Consider the following 20,049-nt stretch of genomic DNA (forward strand, 5'->3'; position numbering starts at 1 on the left):
ACCTTCAAACTGACATAATTTAATATGCACACATCATACAGGTTCATGCTATGTTCATATAAACATCACCACTTATAAAATCAGCACATCGATCATTGACAAAACTCATGCTTATTTATCACCAACCCCAACAGGAACCATAATTCCAATTTCATTCAAGACTTCATGCAATTTCCACCAATTAATAATTGTAAACAATGATTCATCATGCCAATAGTATACTTACAATAGAAACCCAATTTAAACACCACAACACGACAGACAAACCAAACAAAATAAAGAAAATTGGGCAACGCAGTATACGTCGTATGGCAGGTCACCCTCAGTTGCCAGGCAGTTCATAGGGAAGCCCAGAAAACTGGGTTCAATCACGTCGCCAGTCGGTTTTTGGAAAATCTAGAAAATGCGAACAATTTCAGGATTTTTCACCCAAAGCAAATGTCATTATCATGTTTAGTCACCCAAAACGCAAATAATTCATACATAGCAAATCAGATAGCTCCCCTAACCTGGATATTCCTTGCTCAATTGACAATTGCTCAAATCTCCTTTCTTTTGATATTGGCAACGTGAGTCCCTTAGGTTAGCTTCCCACCATTGCAATAGTCTCCCAATTCAACCCACATGCTCAGAATTCTTCTCCCTTCACTACTCACACCTGGCTAGACTCCTAAGCAATCTTTCTCCCTCCTAATTCCCTCTTAAATTTTGTCTTAATGGGACTTGATGGAGAAAAACGAATTTGGCATTAAGGAATAATAAATTAACATTCAAGGCTCATTAGGAGTGATCTTTCCAGCCCTTCTTCGTTGCCTCTTTGCAGTTAGGGTTTTGGTGTCCTTTCACCTTCATGCCAAAAATTGATTTTAGCAAAAAAAGAAAGTTATTTTGTTTAAAGCCAAGGTTTAAACCCAATACCACACAATTGCAATTCAAGTGCACAACCAACTCAACCAAAAACACAAATGGCATACATAAGACTTAAACCCAAGTTCTCTCACGCCATGATAGTTAGCATTAATTGCCATAAAGGCTTTCACTACCATTTATTTCATTATTTAAATTCCTCGGGTAATAATTATGTCCTCTCAGGTCATGATAGTGCCATAAAGGCTTCCACTATTGTCTCAACTTTCTCCATATCTAATTTTGACTAAAATTGGAGATGCGGGGGATCGAACCCCGTGCCTCTCGCATGCAAAGCGAGCGCTCTACCATTTGAGCTACATCCCCAACTGATAATCCAAAAGTACATTTAATGTATTGTTGAACTATTTTGTATCAACAAAAATATTTTATAAAATTTTGGTGATTCCATGTTTTTTATTCTATAAAGTTAGTAGTTCTTTCTTCACAAATTTGTATGAGTATCTACCCCCATATTCATTTTAATGAATATAGGGGATAAATACTCATACAAATGAATCTTGTGTTAGCAACTAGATTTGAACTGGTGACACGAAGATTTTTCAGTCCTCTACTCTACCAACTAAGCTATCACGACCATTCTTGAAGCTTAATACTTTCATTTTAAAAGATTTTAGAAATCTATGTTAATGAATCTATATCAACTAAGTAAAAAAAATGTTTGTAAGTGAGTTTCTGCAGTAATAATTATTTTGTATTGTTAATCGTTAATTATGCATATGAGGTTTTGCTCATTGCATCTTTGGATTCTAATGTAACATCAAAAAATTGGTTTGAATAGGTAACTTAAGAATCCATTGTCTTAAGTATATACGAAGAAGTTGAACGACATGCTAAAAACCAATAACAAACCCAATTTCAGTGATAATAACTCAGAGTGAAATTCACATAAAAGAATACTATACTATTTCCAATTCAAAAATGAGTAGTACAGGTTACTTTTCTCTTTATATTGTCTCAACTTTTTCCATATCTAATGTTGACTAACATTGGAGATGCGGGGGATCGAACCCCGTGCCTCTCGCATGCAAAGCGAGCGCTCTACCATTTGAGCTACATCCCCTATTGATAATTAAAAATACATTTAATGTATTGTTGAACTATTTTGTATCAATAAAAATATTTTATAAAGTTTTGGTGATTCCATGTTTTTTATTCTACAAAGTTAGTAGTTCTTTCTACATATTCAGAGAAAATAATTGTGCACAGGTTTTTCTCATTATATTGTCTCAACTTCCTCCAGATCTAATTTTGACTAAAATTGGAGATGCGGGGGATCAAACCTTGTGCCTCTTGCATCCAAAGCGAGCGCTCTACCATTTGAGCTACATCCCCTTTTGATAATTGAAAGTACATTTGATGTATTGTTGAACTATTTTGTATCAATAAAAATATTTTATAAATTTTTAGTGATTTCATGTTTTTTTATTCTATAACGTTATAAGTTCTATATCAGAGAAAAGAATTGTGCATACGACGAAGTTGAACGATTCAAAAATGTGTAGTAGATGTTATTTTTCTCCTTATATTGCCCCAACTTTCTCCATATCTAAAGCGAGCACGCTCTACCATTTGAGTGATTCCATGTTTTTTATTCTATAAAGTTAGAAGTTCTTTCTCTTTATATTGTCTCAACTTTCTCCACATCTAATTTTGACTAAAATTGGAGATGCGGGGGATCGAACCTTGTACCTCTCGCTTCTACCATTTGAGCTACATCCCCTATTGATAATTTAAAGTACATTTAATGTATTGTTGAACTATTTTGTATCAACAAATTTTTTATAAAGTTTTAGTGATCTATTTTGTATCAACATTGCCCGCGTTACTTAAACGTGAGTAGCAAATTGGCGTGGAGCTTGGTTTATTTTTCTCTTTATAAAGTCTTAACTTTCTCCATATCTAATTTTGACTAAAATTGAGATGCAGGGGATCGAACCCCGTGCCTCTCGCATGCAAAGCGAGCGCTCTACTATTTGAGCTACATCCCCTATTGATAACTGAAAGTACATTTAATGTATTGTTAAACTATTTTGTATCAACAAAAATATTTTATAAAGATTTAGTGATTCCATGTTTTTTATTTTATAAAGTTAGTAGTTCTTTCTACATACTTAGAGAAAAGAATTGTGCACAAGTTTTGCTCAATATAGTGGTTGTGAGTCAAATGCGATTTCATAGACGGAGACAACCTACCACGTTAGTTGCTCAGATGACTAACTCATACCCGTGTTACCTAAACGTGAGTAGCATGTTGGCGTGAACCTGGCGATTCGACAAAAAGTTAAAAAACATTAACAAACTCACTTTATTTCCAATTCAAAAATGAGTAGTATAGGTTTATTTTTCTCTTTATAAAGTCTTAACTTTCTCCATATCTAATTTGTTAAAATTATAGATAAGATGCGGGGGATCGAACCCCGTGCCTCTCGCATGCAAAGCGAGCGCTCTACCATTTGAGTTACATCCCCTATTGATAACTGAAAGTACATTTAATGTATTATTGAACTATTTTGTATCAAAAAAAATATTTTATAAAGTTTTAGTGATTCCATGATTTTTATTCTATAAAGTTAGTAGTTCTTTCTACATACTCAGAGAAAAGAATTGTGCACAGGTTTTGCTCATTGCATAAGAAGTTGAAACTTCTGCTTTATTTTACGCACTGAAACCGAAATGGCTGCTACTTTGATTCATATGCTGGTGGTGAGTCAAATGCAATTTCATAGACGGAGAGAACCTACCAGGTTAGTTGCTCGGATGACTAACTCATACCCGCGTTACCTAAACGTGAGTAGCATGTTGATGTGGAGGCGGCGATCCACGACAAAAAGGCTTGGGGTCTCTATGAATTTCATTTCCCGACCCCCGAGAAATTAGAAGTCTGGGCTAATCGCTAAGAGCTCATCCCGAGAGAACTCGGGACGGGATAACTCGACATTAACAAACCCAATTTATTTCCAATTCAAAAATGAGTAATATAGCTTATTTTTCTCTTTGTAAAGTCTTAACTTTCTCCATATCTAATTTTGACTAAAATTGGAGATGCGGGGGATAGAACCCCGTTCCTCTCGCATGCAAGCACTCTACCATTTTAGCTACATCCTTTATTGATAATTGAAAGTACATTTAATGTATTGTTGAACTATTTTGTATCAACAAAAATATTTTATAAAGTTTTAGTGATTCCATGTTTTTTATTTTATAAAGTTAGTAGTTCTTTCTACATACTCAGAGAAAAGAATTGTGCACAAGTTTTGCTCAATATAGTGGAGGTGAGTCAAAGGCGATTTCATAGACGGAGACAACCTACCACGCTAGTTGCTCAGATGACTAACTCATACCCGTGTTACCTAAACGTGAGTAGCATGTTGGCGTGGACCTGGCGATCCACGACCAAAAGTTTAAAAACATTAACAAACGCACTTTATTTCCAATTCAAAAATGAGTAGTATAGGTTTATTTTTCTCTTTATAAAGTCTTAACTTTCTCCATATCTAATTTTGACTAAAATTGGAGATGCGGGGTATAGAACCTCGTTCCTCTCGCATGCAAGCACTCTACCATTTTAGCTACATCCTTTATTGATAATTGAAAGTACATTTAATGTATTGTTGAACTATTTTGTATCAACAAAAATATTTTATAAAGTTTTAGTGATTGCATGATTTTTATTCTATAAAGTTAGTAGTTCTTTCTACATACTCAGAGAAAAGAATTGCGCACAGGTTTTGTTCATTGCATAAGAAGTTGAAACTGCTGCTTTATTTTACGCACTGAAACCTAAATGGCTGCTACTTTGATTCATATGTTGGTGGTGAGTCAAATGCAATTTCATAGACGGAGAGATCCTACCAGGTTAGTTGCTCGGATGACTAACTCATACCCGCGTTACCTAAACGTGAGTAGAATGTTGGTGTGGAGGCGGCGATCCACGGCAAAAAGGCTTGGGGGCTCTATGAATTTCATTTCCCAACCCTCCGAGAAATTAGAAGTCTGGGCTAATCGCTATAATACACATCCCGAGAGAACTCGGGACGGGGTAACTCGACATTAACAAACCCAATTTATTTCCAATTCAAAAATGAGTAATATAGGTTATTTTTCTCTTTGTAAAGTCTTAACTTTCTCCATATCTAATTTTGACTAAAATTGGAGATGCGGGGGATAGAACCCCGTTCCTCTCGCATGCAAGCACTCTACCATTTTAGCTACATCCTTTATTGATAATTGAAAGTACATTTAATGTATTGTTGAACTATTTTGTATCAACAAAAATATTTTATAAAGTTTTAGTGATTCCATGTTTTTTATTTTATAAAGTTAGTAGTTCTTTCTACATACTCAGAGAAAAGAATTGTGCACAAGTTTTGCTCAATATAGTGGTGGTGAGTCAAATGCGATTTCATAGACGGAGACAACCTACCACGTTAGTTGCTCAGATGACTAACTCATACCCGTGTTACCTAAACGTGAGTAGCATGTTGGCGTGGACCTGGCGATCCATGACCAAAAGTTTAAAAACATTAACAAACCCACTTTATTTCCAATTCAAAAATGAGTAGTATAGGTTTATTTTTCTCTTTATAAAGTCTTAACTTTCTCCATATCTAATTTATTAAAATTATAGATGCGGGGGATCGAACCCCGTACCTCTCGCATGCAAAGCGAGCGCTCTACCATTTGAGCTACATCCCTTATTGATAACTGAAAGTACATTTAATGTATTGTTGAACTATTTTGTATCAACAAAAATATTTTATAAAGTTTTAGTGATTCCATGATTTTTATTCTATAAAGTTAGTAGTTCTTTCTACATACTCAGAGAAAAGAATTGTGCACAGGTTTTGCTCATTGCATAAGAAGTTGAAACTGCTGCTTTATTTTATGCACTGAAACCGAAATGGCTGCTACTTTGATTCTTATGCTGGTGGTGAGTCAAATGCAATTTCATAGACGAAGAGAACCTACCAGGTTAGTTGCTCGGATGACTAACTCATACCCGCGTTACCTAAATGTGAGTAGCATGTTGATGTGGAGGCGGCGATCCACGACAACAAGGCTTGGGGGCTCTATGAGCTCATCCCGAGAGAACTCGGGACTGGGTAAGTCGACATTAACAAACCCAATTTAGAAGGCTTGGGGGCTCTATGAATTTCATTTCCCAACCCTCCGAGAAATTAGAAGTCTGGGCTAATCGCTATAATACACATCCCGAGAGAACTCGGGACGGGGTAACTCGACATTAACAAACCCAATTTATTTCCAATTCAAAAATGAGTAATATAGGTTATTTTTCTCTTTGTAAAGTCTTAACTTTCTCCATATCTAATTTTGACTAAAATTGGAGATGCGGGGGATAGAACCCCGTTCCTCTCGCATGCAAGCACTCTACCATTTTAGCTACATCCTTTATTGATAATTGAAAGTACATTTAATGTATTGTTGAACTATTTTGTATCAACAAAAATATTTTATAAAGTTTTAGTGATTCCATGTTTTTTATTTTATAAAGTTAGTAGTTCTTTCTACATACTCAGAGAAAAGAATTGTGCACAAGTTTTGCTCAATATAGTGGAGGTGAGTCAAAGGCGATTTCATAGACGGAGACAACCTACCACGCTAGTTGCTCAGATGACTAACTCATACCCGTGTTACCTAAACGTGAGTAGCATGTTGGCGTGGACCTGGCGATCCACGACCAAAAGTTTAAAAACATTAACAAACGCACTTTATTTCCAATTCAAAAATGAGTAGTATAGGTTTATTTTTCTCTTTATAAAGTCTTAACTTTCTCCATATCTAATTTTGACTAAAATTGGAGATGCGGGGTATAGAACCTCGTTCCTCTCGCATGCAAGCACTCTACCATTTTAGCTACATCCTTTATTGATAATTGAAAGTACATTTAATGTATTGTTGAACTATTTTGTATCAACAAAAATATTTTATAAAGTTTTAGTGATTGCATGATTTTTATTCTATAAAGTTAGTAGTTCTTTCTACATACTCAGAGAAAAGAATTGCGCACAGGTTTTTTTCATTGCATAAGAAGTTGAAACTGCTGCTTTATTTTACGCACTGAAACCTAAATGGCTGCTACTTTGATTAATATGTTGGTGGTGAGTCAAATGCAATTTCATAGACGGAGAAAACCTACCAGGTTAGTTGCTCGGATGACTAACTCATACCCGCGTTACCTAAACGTGAGTAGAATGTTGATGTGGAGGCGGCGATCCACAGCAAAAAGGCTTGGGGGCTCTATGAATTTCATTTCCCAACCCTCCGAGAAATTAGAAGTCTGGGCTAATCGCTATAATACACATCCCGAGAGAACTCGGGACGGCGTAACTCGACATTAACAAACCCAATTTATTTCCAATTCAAAAATGAGTAATATAGGTTATTTTTCTCTTTGTAAAGTCTTAACTTTCTCCATATCTAATTTTGACTAAAATATGAGATGCGGGGGATAGAACCCCGTTCCTCTCGCATGCAAGCATTCTACCATTTTAGCTACATCCTTTATTGATAATTGAAAGTACATTTAATGTATTGTTGAACTATTTTGTATCAACAAAAATATTTTATAAAGTTTTAGTGATTCCATGTTTTTTATTTTATAAAGTTAGTAGTTCTTTCTACATACTCAGAGAAAAGAATTGTGCACAAGTTTTGCTCAATATAGTGGTGGTGAGTCAAATGCGATTTCATAGACGGAGACAACCTACCACGTTAGTTGCTTAGATGACTAACTCATACCCGTGTTACCTAAACGTGAGTAGCATGTTGGCGTGGACCTGGCGATCCATGACCAAATGTTTAAAAACATTAACAAACCCACTTTATTTCCAATTCAAAAATGAGTAGTATAGGTTTATTTTTCTCTTTATAAAGTCTTAACTTTCTCCATATTTAATTTATTAAAATTATAGATGCGGGGGATCGAACCCCGTACCTCTCGCATGCAAAGCGAGCGCTCTACCATTTGAGCTACATCCCTTATTGATAACTGAAAGTACATTTAATGTATTGTTGAACTATTTTGTATCAACAAAAATATTTTATAAAGTTTTAGTGATTCCATGATTTTTATTCTATAAAGTTAGTAGTTCTTTCTACATACTCAGAGAAAAGAATTGTGCACAGGTTTTGCTCATTGCATAAGAAGTTGAAACTGCTGCTTTATTTTATGCACTGAAACCGAAATGGCTGCTACTTTGATTCATATGCTGGTGGTGAGTCAAATGCAATTTCATAGACGGAGAGAACCTACCAGGTTAGTTGCTCGGATGACTAACTCATACCCGCGTTACCTAAACGTGAGTAGCATGTTGATGTGGAGGCGGCGATCCACGACAACAAGGCTTGGGGGCTCTATGAGCTCATCCCGAGAGAACTCGGGACTGGGTAAGTCGACATTAACAAACCCAATTTAGAAGGCTTGGGGGCTCTATGAATTTCATTTCCCGACCCCCGAGAAATTAGAAGTATGGGCTAATCGCTATAATACACATCCCGAGAGAACTCGGGACGGGGTAACTCGACATTAACAAACCCAATTTATTTCCAATTCAAAAATGAGTAATATAGGTTATTTTTCTCTTTGTAAAGTCTTAACTTTCTCCATATCTAATTTTGACTAAAATTGGAGATGCGGGGGATAGAACCCCGTTCCTCTCGCATGCCAGCACTCTACCATTTTAGCTACATCCTTTATTGATAATTGAAAGTACATTTAATGTATTGTTGAACTATTTTGTATCAACAAAAATATTTTATAAAGTTTTAGTGATTCCATGTTTTTTATTTTATAAAGTTAGTAGTTCTTTCTACATACTCAGAGAAAAGAATTGTGCACAAGTTTTGCTCAATATAGTGGAGGTGAGTCAAAGGCGATTTCATAGACGGAGACAACCTACCACGCTAGTTGCTCAGATGACTAACTCATACCCGTGTTACCTAAACGTGAGTAGCATGTTGGCGTGGACCTGGCGATCCACGACCAAAAGTTTAAAAACATTAACAAACGCACTTTATTTCCAATTCAAAAATGAGTAGTATAGGTTTATTTTTCTCTTTATAAAGTCTTAACTTTCTCCATATCTAATTTATTAAAATTATAGATGCGGGGGATCGAACCCCGTGCCTCTCGCATGCAAAGCGAGCGCTCTACCATTTGAGCTACATCCCTTATTGATAACTGAAAGTACATTTAATGTATTGTTGAACTATTTTGTATCAACAAAAATATTTTATAAAGTTTTAGTGATTCCATGATTTTTATTCTATAAAGTTAGTAGTTCTTTCTACATACTCAGAGAAAAGAATTGTGCACAGGTTTTGCTCATTGCATAAGAAGTTAAAACTGCTGCTTTATTTTATGCACTGAAACCGAAATGGCTGCTACTTTGATTCATATGCTGGTGGTGAGTGAAATGCAATTTCATAGACGGAGAGAACCTACCAGGTTAGTTGCTCGGATGACTAACTCATACCCGCGTTACCTAAATGTGAGTAGCATGTTGATGTGGAGGCGGCGATCCACGACAACAAGGCTTGGGGGCTCTATGAGAGCATCCCGAGAGAACTCGGGACTGGGTAAGTCGACATTAACAAACCCAATTTAGAAGGCTTGGGGGCTCTATGAATTTCATTTCCCGACCCCCGAGAAATTAGAAGTATGGGCTAATCGCTATAATACACATCCCGAGAGAACTCGGGACGGGGTAACTCGACATTAACAAACCCAATTTATTTCCAATTCAAAAATGAGTAATATAGGTTATTTTTCTCTTTGTAAAGTCTTAACTTTCTCCATATCTAATTTTGACTAAAATTGGAGATGCGGGGGATAGAACCCCGTTCCTCTCGCATGCAAGCACTCTACCATTTTAGCTACATCCTTTATTGATAATTGAAAGTACATTTAATGTATTGTTGAACTATTTTGTATCAACAAAAATATTTTATAAAGTTTTAGTGATTTCATGTTTTTTATTTTATAAAGTTAGTAGTTCTTTCTACATACTCAGAGAAAAGAATTGTGCACAAGTTTTGCTCAATATAGTGGAGGTGAGTCAAAGGCGATTTCATAGACGGAGACAACCTACCACGCTAGTTGCTCAGATGACTAACTCATACCCGTGTTACCTAAACGTGAGTAGCATGTTGGCGTGGACCTGGCGATCCACGACCAAAAGTTTAAAAACATTAACAAACGCACTTTATTTCCAATTCAAAAATGAGTAGTATAGGTTTATTTTTCTCTTTATAAAGTCTTAACTTTCTCCATATCTAATTTATTAAAATTATAGATGCGGGGGATCGAACCCCGTGCCTCTCGCATGCAAAGCGAGCGCTCTACCATTTGAGCTACATCCCTTATTGATAACTGAAAGTACATTTAATGTATTGTTGAACTATTTTGTATCAACAAAAATATTTTATAAAGTTTTAGTGATTCCATGATTTTTATTCTATAAAGTTAGTAGTTCTTTCTACATACTCAGAGAAAAGAATTGTGCACAGGTTTTGCTCATTGCATAAGAAGTTGAAACTACTGCTTTATTTTATGCACTGAAACTGAAATGGCTGCTACTTTGATTCATATGCTGGTGGTGAGTCAAATGCAATTTCATAGACGGAGAGAACCTACCAGGTTAGTTGCTCGGATGACTAACTCATACCCGCGTTACCTAAATGTGAGTAGCATGTTGATGTGGAGGCGACGATCCACGACAAAAAGGCTTGGGGGCTCTATGAGCTCATCCCGAGAGAACTCGGGACTGGGTAAGTCGACATTAACAAACCCAATTTAGAAGGCTTGGGGGCTCTATGAATTTCATTTCCCGACCCCCGAGAAATTAGAAGTATGGGCTAATCGCTATAATACACATCCCGAGAGAACTCGGGACGGGGTAACTCGACATTAACAAACCCAATTTATTTCCAATTCAAAAATGAGTAATATAGATTATTTTTCTCTTTGTAAAGTCTTAACTTTCTCCATATCTAATTTTGACTAAAATTGGAGATGCGGGGGATAGAACCTCATTCCTCTCGCATGCAAGCACTCTACCATTTTAGTTACATCCTTTATTGATAAAAGTTTTAGTGATTCCATGTTTCGGATAACTAACTCATACCCGCGTTACTTAAACGTGAGTAGCATGTTGGCGTGGATCATGGACCTGGCGATCCACGACAAAAAGTTAAAAAACATTAACAAACCCTTTATAAAGTCTTAACTTTCTCCATATCTAATTTTGACTAAAATTGGAGATGCGAGGGATCGAACCCCGTGCCTCTTGCATGCAATGCGAGCACTCTACCATTTGAGCTACATCCCCTATTGATAACTAAAAGTACAGTTAATGTATTGTTGAACTATTTTGTATCAACAAAAATATTTTATAAAGTTTTAGTGATTCCATGATTTTTATTCTATAAAGTTAGTAGTTAGTTGCTCGGGCGATCAATTCAAAAATGAGTAGTATAGGTTTATTTTTCTCTTTATAAAGTCTTAACTTTCTCCATATCGAATTTTGACTAAAATTAGAGATGCGGGGGATCGAACCCCGTGCCTCTCGCATGCAAAGCGAGCGCTCTACCATTTGAGCTACATCCCTTATTGATAACTAAAAGTACATTTAATGTATTGTTGAACTATTTTGTATCAACAAAAATATTTTATAAAGTTTTAGTGATTCCATGATTTTTATTCTATAAAGTTAGTAGTTCTTTCTACATACTCAGAGAAAAGAATTGTGCACAGGTTTTGCTCATTGCATAAGAAGTTGAAACTGCTGCTTTATTTTACGCACTGAAACCGAAATGGCTGCTACTTTGATTCATATGCTGGTGGTGAGTCAAATGCAATTTTATAGACGGAGAGAACCTACCAGGTTAGTTGCTCGGATGACTAACTCATACCCGCGTTACCTAAACGTGAGTAGCATGTTGATGTGGAGGTGGCGATCCACGACAAAAAGGCTTGGGGGCTCTATGAATTTCATTTCCCGACCCCCGAGAAATTAGAAGTCTGGGCTAATCGCTAAGAGCTCATCCCGAGAGAACTCAGGACGGGGTAACTCGAAGTACGATATGAAGTTAAAAAACATTAACAAACCCAATTTATTTCCAATTCAAAAATGAGTAATATAGGTTATTTTTCTCTTTATAATGTCTTAACTTTCTCCATATCTAATTTTGACTAAAATTGAAGATGCGGAGGATCAAACCCATGCCTTTTGCATGCAAAGCAAACACTCCACCATTTGAATTACATCCCCTATTGATAATTGAAAATACGTTTAATATATTGTTGAACTATTTTGTATCAACAAAAATATTTTTATAAAATTTTGGTGTTTCCAATTATTTTGATTCTTACTCAGATTCAATTATCTAATCAAAATTTGGGTGAGATTAAAACAATAACAATTTCAATTTTTGTTTATCCATAAAAGAGAATTTTAGATTTATAAAATTTGTAAAGAACAAGAATTAGTAACATATAAAAATAACTTGGTCTTTAGAAAATGAATAAATAATCATATTTTAAGGAATAAAATAAAAATAATGATTATAGACATTAAAAGAAAAACCCTCTTTGTATATTAGAAAAATGAATAAATAATTATATTATAAAAATTAAAATTAAAATAACGACATAAAAAAAAATCTTTTGATATATAATCTAATATTTATTTTTATATTTATATATAATTATAGATTATAAATTATTTTTATTTAATTTTATAATTTTAATAATAATAATTTTATAATTTTTTATTATCATTAAAAAATAATACTTGTGTTTTCATCTATTATTATAAAAAACACTTAACACATTTCCATTGTAAAAATATGAATATAAGACGTACTGGATTTCTCTAGTAATAGAAAAAGTAATAGTTTCTTAATGTCCACATTTTAGTGTTAATACCAATAATTTGGTACACTAAGTAAAAGAAATAAAAATATTAATTATATATAATAGTATAAAGTAAAGTAATTACACAAATTGATCTCTTTACTAATAATTATAGAAAATTATTTATTGCTATTATACTGGATTTAGTTTATTTCTCCACCCTAGTTATCAAAATCTGTTTTTTCTTTTCAAAATATAATTTGATCTAGTTATGAAAATTGGATTTATAGTTATTAAAATATAATTTTGCTTTTATTTTTTCTTTTCACACTTGGCAGCGTTATTATATACAGTTATTATCCTAAGATGTTCAAGTTTTCATCACTCTCACTCCCTTTTTACCCCAAAAAAATTTGATTTTCCGCTAAGAAAATTCCCTTTTCAGAAACCCTTCCACTCCTTCTACCGCCTCCTCCGAACGCTTCTACGAACAGGTACACTCTTCAAAACCCTAATACTCTCTCTATCTGACTTTACGCGCCTAAACCCTAGGTTTAATATTTTGTTCGTTCTTTCCTTGGTTTCTTTTTGGAGCTTTTCTTAGTTTGTAACAGTGATTGCAATTGAATTAATAATGTTGTTGTAAATTGTAGTAATGGGGGACACAAAGACTGAAGCGTACGAGGAGGACCTTCTTGACTACGAAGACGAAGAAGAGAAGGAGCCTGAAGGTGCTGCTAATAAAGTCAACGGTGAAGCTGTGAAGAAGTGAGTTAGTTGTGCGGTCTTTGCGTGGAAATGTTCTCATGCCAAATTTTGAAGTGTTTCATAATAAATATGATATAAGATATATTGTTAACATTTAATTTTCGCATTTTTTTGGGGGTTAAAATTGCTCTGCTCATTATGGGGTTAAACTGTACGAGGGTAATTCCAAATGAAGTTTGCGTTTTTTGTTTTTACTTGAAATGGGTTGATGATCTGGCCTTGGGGGATGTTGGGTGGAGTGAAAATGGACTACGTTGCTTTTTTATGATCTTCTGATGTTGAATGCTCTTTTTCTGTTTTTGGTTTCTTGCAGGGGTTATGTTGGAATTCACAGTTCAGGATTCAGAGACTTTTTGCTGAAGCCAGAGCTTCTTCGGGCTATAGTGGACTCTGGATTTGAGCACCCTTCTGAAGGTAAATTAATTACCTGCATAATTATTTATAATAACTACTATCGGAGTTACTCTGATGATTTAAGAACACAGAATAGTTATGGGTTTAACTATTGGTTTTAAAAGCTTTAATTTTTTTGTTAGGGGTGACCATGGGTTTGGGTTTAACCCAACCAATTGGATCAGATACAAGTTTTGAAACATTATGCGCCGATAGACCGGACTCTATCATAAAAGCTTAAAATTTAATTACTGCTAATATTTGATTGATTTATTTCTTTTAAATCTAAGTTTTGAGACTTGATATATATTTTCATTCAACTTTTACAATTTTTAGTTTTTTTCCCATTTATTATTTCCCCCCATTTTTCAGTTTTTAGTTTTTCAAAAGATGCCACCTGAACACTGTCCAATCCAACATGATTCTAAATGAGCAAAGGTGACCTAACTTGTACTCGATCTTTCATGATTTGGATCCAAATTTTCGCAAACCGGACCCAATTTGACTTGTCTTCACTATGGTTTGGTCAAAATAAATTTGTTTGACCTTTGAAGCACAATAAATTATTACATGGCCCCAAACCACCATGGTCAATCTCCATATTACAAATTTGTTAGTTTACAAGGAGTTAATAAAACTTGATAACATGTCATGTGATGACTCTGGATCAATTAATGATTTATTTTGAAGCACAAGTGCTCCTAAAGTTAATCTGAAAATGTACCATGTATGTACGTGTTCAATACTTGCAGGTTTACTCCACTAAAAGGTCTAGAAAAAGTACTCTATTTTGGTACATGTGGGTATTAAGGGACAAAAATTTAGAGAGTTCATGATTCGCATATTCAGTACAACTATCAGACCTAATTCTTTTGATTTTTTTTTTTTTCAAATTGATTTTGGCAAGACAATGAATTAACAAAGATTTGAAATACCCCAGATATTCTTGAAAAAAGTACTCTATTTCAGTACATGTGGCTATTAAGGGACACATATTTGGAGAGTTCATGATTATCATATTCAGTACAACTATCAGACCTAATTCTTTTGATTTTTTTTTTCAAATTGATTTTTGGCAAAACATTGAATTAACAAATAATTGAAATACCTAAGACTTACTTTTTATAGCATATGTCCATGTTACAGGTACTATTGTTAATAAAAGTGATAAACCATTTTACTCCAGATAGATTCTTAAATAGGCCCAAAAAATCAAAGTGAGTTAATTCAAAAGGGGAAAAAAACCATGAAGATCCCTTTTCTTGTTGTCATGGAATAACCTGTGTTGGAAGTTCCTCCATGAAACTTGATATCTCTCTGAGATTTTTCTCCCTTGACAATAAAGAAAACTTTTAATATAGGAAACATTTTTTCTCTTTCTAAGATTTGTACCTTGATTGGGTCATATTCATGGTTAAGACCATGTAAGAATTCAAAGATTTTTTCTCTTTCAACGAATTTAGCATGTATTGCACGTCTCTAAATGTTGGCACTAATCTAGTTTGATCCACAACCCATTCAAAATTCTATGATATCCTGATCTCAAAACTACAGTTATTTGACCTCGCTCCTCCACCATCGACATGGTTGGATCTTGATTGCCCTTTTAGAATTCTCTGAATCTACTGGCTCTAATGCAAATAATCTTGGCCATCAAACCAGCAGAGACCTGCCACATTTGGAAGTTCATTAGAACCTGTAGGAGTAAATTTCGCCTCAGCAATTGAGCTAAAAACACAAACTTTCTAGACAAATATCTTGGACACTTAAGGTATTTCCTTGATATTACAGTTTGTTCATATATAAGAGAAAATATGCTCTTGACATTATAGAAGAAACAAGGATGATAAATGTTAAGCTTGTGGACACACCAATGGATCTGATTGTCAAACTGGAACTTGATCAAGGAGAATTGTATTCTGAACTTGAGAGATATAAAACGTTAGTTGATAAACTAAATTCCTTAGTGTGACTTGTTGCGACATCGCCTTTGCTCTGAGCGTAGTAAGTCAATTTTTAAACTCTTTGCCAAGACCTCGATTATAAAGATAAGGAAAATACTCAAATTGTTGGATATTCTGATACTGACTGGGCAAGGTAACCAAGTGATAGATACTCTACTTCAGGATATAGTGTTTTTGTTGGAGATAGTTTAATATTGTGGATAAATAAGAAAAAAATGTCGTGGCAAGGTCAAATGAAAAATAGAATATAGGAAAACAATATTAGTCATTTTTGAGCTCATATGGTTAAAACAACTCTTCAAGAGGCTTAAATCTGAAGAAGTTTCCCAGATGCACCTTGTATGTAACAACCAGGCAGCAGTACACATTGTTTCTAATCTCGTCTTTCATTATAGGACCAAATAAATTAAGATGGATTGTCATTTCATAAGAGAAAAACTGGAATCTAGAGACATCATCATTAGATTTGTTAACTCTAATGAGCAGTTGCTCACATATTACCAAGTCTCTAAGAGGACATATAATTGAATATAGAAACACTCGTGCTTAACTTCTACAGTTATCGTTCTTACATAAAGATCTTATATTTTATGCTGATTGTATTTATAAAATCACAATTATACTAAACTTGTTTATTTTTTATTTTTTCTTTATTTTACAGGTAATATTTTTATCGTAATCTTCTTTTGGAGAACTATTATACTTTGGTAAATCTCTCAAAGGTTTGTTTTACTTACCACTGGTTCGTTGGACCTCTATTTTCTTTGGTTCGCCACCAGTGCAACATGAGTGCATACCTCAAGCTATACTTGGAATGGATGTGATTTGTCAAGCTAAATCTGGAATGGGAAAAACTGCTGTATTTGTTCTATCGACCCTGCAGCAGATTGACCCTGTTGCAGGGCAAGTTTCTGCACTTGTCTTATGTCATACAAGGGAATTAGCATACCAGGTATTTATTTAGAACTTAGCACTTGCAATATTATGGAACTTGCTATTTGATTAACTTCTGATATAAGATACATGTGTAATTTCTCTTGTGTAGATTTGCAACGAATTTGAAAGGTTTAGCACCTACCTATCCGATCTGAAGGTTGCTGTCTTTTATGGTGGCGTCAACATTAAAGTTCACAAGGATCTATTGAAGAACGAATGCCCTAGTATTGTTGTTGGTACACCTGGAAGAATACTTGGATTAGCTAGGGATAAGGACCTTTCTTTGAAGAATGTTAGACATTTCATTTTAGATGAATGTGATAAGATGCTAGAATCTCTGGGTATGTTGATTTTCCAAACAACCATTCTTATAACTTGCATCTTACTTTTGGACTTCCTTTGATTTTAATTGGTTTTCTTTGTTTCCATCATGAATTCTACAGACATGAGGAAAGATGTGCAAGCTATTTTCAAGATGACACCCCATGATAAGCAAGTTATGATGTTTTCTGCAACACTCAGCAAGGAAATACGTCCTGTCTGCAAAAAATTTATGCAAGATGTAATGCCCCATAATCAATACTACTTATTACTAGTCTCTTTTCTTAAGTCCTAAATTCCCTGAAAGCATTTTAGATATTTAGATTGCTGTGGTATCATCCAAAATTACTTGTGATTGTATGACTTCAATATGGACAGTGCTTTTGTTATAGCCAGTTTTTATGGAAACTACTTCTGGGTATGACGTGGGGTTGGGTAGCTATAGCTGGGGATGGTAGATCTTGTTGGGAATGTTTTAGGTAAGTTCCTGATTAAGTTTGTATGTTTTCTCATTCTATAAGCTCCCTCAGTTGTCTCACATTGGAAGTTGGTTTTGTCTCCAAAAGTCTGTGTCTGATACGGTTTTTTACAACATAGGATATGTCATAGCTAAGGGTGGGAAGGGGATTGTTAGTGTATTCTGGGAACGTTCCTGCTAGAGTTCTCAAGAGTGTCAGTGTTGCATGGTGTGACTTGAGGTATCTGCAAAGACATAAAATAAATGAAGCAGAACTGTGATTCAAGGATCAACATACATCATTGATGTCGTTTTGGATTCCATTAGCTTGAGGAAGGCTCCTAACATGATTTACTGTATCATTGTTTCTTTCAGCCAATGGAAATTTATGTTGATGACGAAGCAAAGTTGACCCTTCATGGACTTGTGCAGGTGGGCCTTTTATCAAACTAAATTATTTACTCGTTCATGTTTTGCTAAATATCACAAATTTTATGGTATGGGGCTTATGCGGATTATTGAAATGGCAGCACTACATCAAATTGAAAGAAGAGGAGAAGAACAGGAAGTTGAACGACCTTCTTGATGCATTGGACTTCAATCAAATTGTTATCTTTGTGAAAAGTGTTAGTAGAGCAGCGGAGCTGGACAAACTGCTTAGAGAATGCAACTTCCCATCTATTTGCATTCATTCTGGAATGTCTCAGGAAGAAAGGTATGTACTATGTGATATGAAAGGATGCCGACAAATCAGTCTTCATTGGTTTATAATTGATGATTTGGATAGGTAGTCCATCATTTTTGTGTTCCTACAACTGTGTTTCTGTTGGTGTTGTTCACTGATGGTTGTTATTAGTCTTCTGTTTTCTTTTGTCTTGTTAATGCTGGTTTGTCTCAAAAGATCAATTTTGTGCATTGGTAAATTGTGCCTGATCTGAATTTCTGGCTTTTGTACAGGTTAAAGCGATATAAAGGTTTTAAGGAGGGACATACAAGAATTCTAGTTGCAACAGATTTGGTTGGTCGGGGAATCGATATTGAACGTGTGAATATAGTTATAAACTATGACATGCCGGATTCTGCTGATACGTACTTGCACAGGGTCTGATTAGATAATCTCTTCATTTTTCAAAATTTTCCTACAAAATTTGTTTCATGCCCCTCATTCTTCTCTAGAGCCATCATCTAATTGTCATTTCTTTTGGGTAAATTCTCGGAACAGGTTGGCCGTGCTGGAAGATTTGGAACCAAGGGCCTTGCAATTACATTTGTTTCATGTTCCACTGATGTTGATGTTCTCAACAATGTAAGAAACTTAGTTTATATTTTCCTTTTGTCACCTCTCTAATTCTGGGCACTGTTATGAAAAAATGCATCTACCTTAGAAATTTAGTAACATTCTAACATAACCGTCACGTTTCTACCATTTACTGGAACACCTTCCACCATAATTCCTTGCACAATATTTGGCTTCATATAATTGTCTATTCAAAATGCTAACGTTGAATCAATTGGCAATATTCATTTTGTTAATTGTCGAATTTCAGGTTCAATCCAGGTTTGAAGTTGATATAAAGCAGCTTCCTGAGCAGATTGATACAGCTAGCTACAGTAGGTTTTCATGTTTTCTTTGATATTGTATTTTGATGCCTATTTTTTATTTTTTTTTTCTGTACAAGATATATTTACCCTTGTGTCATTTTTGCTTCACCTTTTGTTTGGTTCTTGTGTTTGATTCTATTCTTACACCGTTGCTTTGAAGTTTTTGACATGGTTTCCTCGAATTGTGTTTTTGCAGTGCCATCTTAGGAAGGCTGAGAGGGATAATGCTTGAATAGCTCGGATGGTAGCTCTTGTAGATTAATCACATTTCTCAGTTTGTCGACAATTTAATTTACTATTCCATTGTGGAGTCCTTGTAGTTTTATAGATTTTTGAGGGAATTTTATCGTTAGAGTGGTATATCGTTTTGCCGTTGACGGCTCATGGATTTATCGATATTTATTTATTGTATTATGGATTTACAATCTTGTTGCAGTTTATTTGATTGGAAGTTTAATATCATTGTTGGGTGAAATTGGTTCATTCATATTTGGGCTCTAATATTTGTGCCCCTTTGGCATTTTCAATGCATATGTTATTCTGGATAAATTCTCCTATAAACACTTTTTTTAAGAGAGTAAAATAAAAGAAAATGTTTAGAGGAACTATTTATACGGATTTTTAGAAGAAAAGGAATGAGATTTTCTTCTTAAGAAACTATATATATATATATATATATATAAATTAATTTAAATTTACAGAGAATTAGTTTCATATTTATATTTCTTTTGAAAAAAAATCTTTTTAAGGAATTTTGTTCAAACATAATTCCATAGGCTATAATTAATTGAAGTTCATCCTTC

General features: G+C 34.6%; 1 protein-coding gene and 7 non-coding genes across 8 annotated transcripts; 1 reads left to right on the plus strand and 7 right to left on the minus strand.

Annotated features, from left to right (window-relative positions):
- Positions 1-1,160: 1,160 nt before the first annotated feature.
- TRNAA-UGC (transfer RNA alanine (anticodon UGC)) lies at positions 1,161-1,233 on the minus strand. The gene has a single exon. It is a non-coding gene; the product is annotated as a tRNA-Ala (tRNA).
- A 684-nt stretch (positions 1,234-1,917) lies between these two features.
- Positions 1,918-1,990, minus strand: TRNAA-UGC (transfer RNA alanine (anticodon UGC)). Its single transcript has one exon. It is a non-coding gene; the product is annotated as a tRNA-Ala (tRNA).
- A 3,562-nt stretch (positions 1,991-5,552) lies between these two features.
- Positions 5,553-5,625, minus strand: TRNAA-UGC (transfer RNA alanine (anticodon UGC)). The gene has a single exon. It is a non-coding gene; the product is annotated as a tRNA-Ala (tRNA).
- A 2,232-nt stretch (positions 5,626-7,857) lies between these two features.
- Positions 7,858-7,930, minus strand: TRNAA-UGC (transfer RNA alanine (anticodon UGC)). Its single transcript has one exon. It is a non-coding gene; the product is annotated as a tRNA-Ala (tRNA).
- Positions 7,931-9,048: 1,118 nt separating this feature from the next.
- Positions 9,049-9,121, minus strand: TRNAA-UGC (transfer RNA alanine (anticodon UGC)). Its single transcript has one exon. It is a non-coding gene; the product is annotated as a tRNA-Ala (tRNA).
- Positions 9,122-10,239: 1,118 nt separating this feature from the next.
- Positions 10,240-10,312, minus strand: TRNAA-UGC (transfer RNA alanine (anticodon UGC)). The gene has a single exon. It is a non-coding gene; the product is annotated as a tRNA-Ala (tRNA).
- A 1,173-nt stretch (positions 10,313-11,485) lies between these two features.
- TRNAA-UGC (transfer RNA alanine (anticodon UGC)) lies at positions 11,486-11,558 on the minus strand. Its single transcript has one exon. It is a non-coding gene; the product is annotated as a tRNA-Ala (tRNA).
- Positions 11,559-13,139: 1,581 nt separating this feature from the next.
- On the plus strand, positions 13,140-19,708 carry LOC114195616 (DEAD-box ATP-dependent RNA helicase 15-like). Its single transcript, XM_028086143.2, has 12 exons — positions 13,140-13,299; positions 13,459-13,573; positions 13,887-13,987; positions 16,710-16,882; positions 16,976-17,207; positions 17,310-17,428; positions 18,020-18,076; positions 18,175-18,359; positions 18,602-18,746; positions 18,867-18,950; positions 19,192-19,255; positions 19,443-19,708. The coding sequence occupies exons 2-12, from the start codon at positions 13,461-13,463 to the stop codon at positions 19,451-19,453; spliced, it is 1,284 nt and encodes a 427-aa protein (XP_027941944.1). The 5' UTR covers positions 13,140-13,299; positions 13,459-13,460; the 3' UTR covers positions 19,454-19,708.
- Positions 19,709-20,049: the final 341 nt, after the last annotated feature.

The sequence above is a fragment of the Vigna unguiculata genome, chromosome 8 (assembly GCF_037176805.1).
Source record: "Vigna unguiculata cultivar grain cowpea cultivar isolate G323 ecotype 2 chromosome 8, ASM3717680v1, whole genome shotgun sequence".
NCBI lineage: Eukaryota > Viridiplantae > Streptophyta > Magnoliopsida > Fabales > Fabaceae > Vigna > Vigna unguiculata.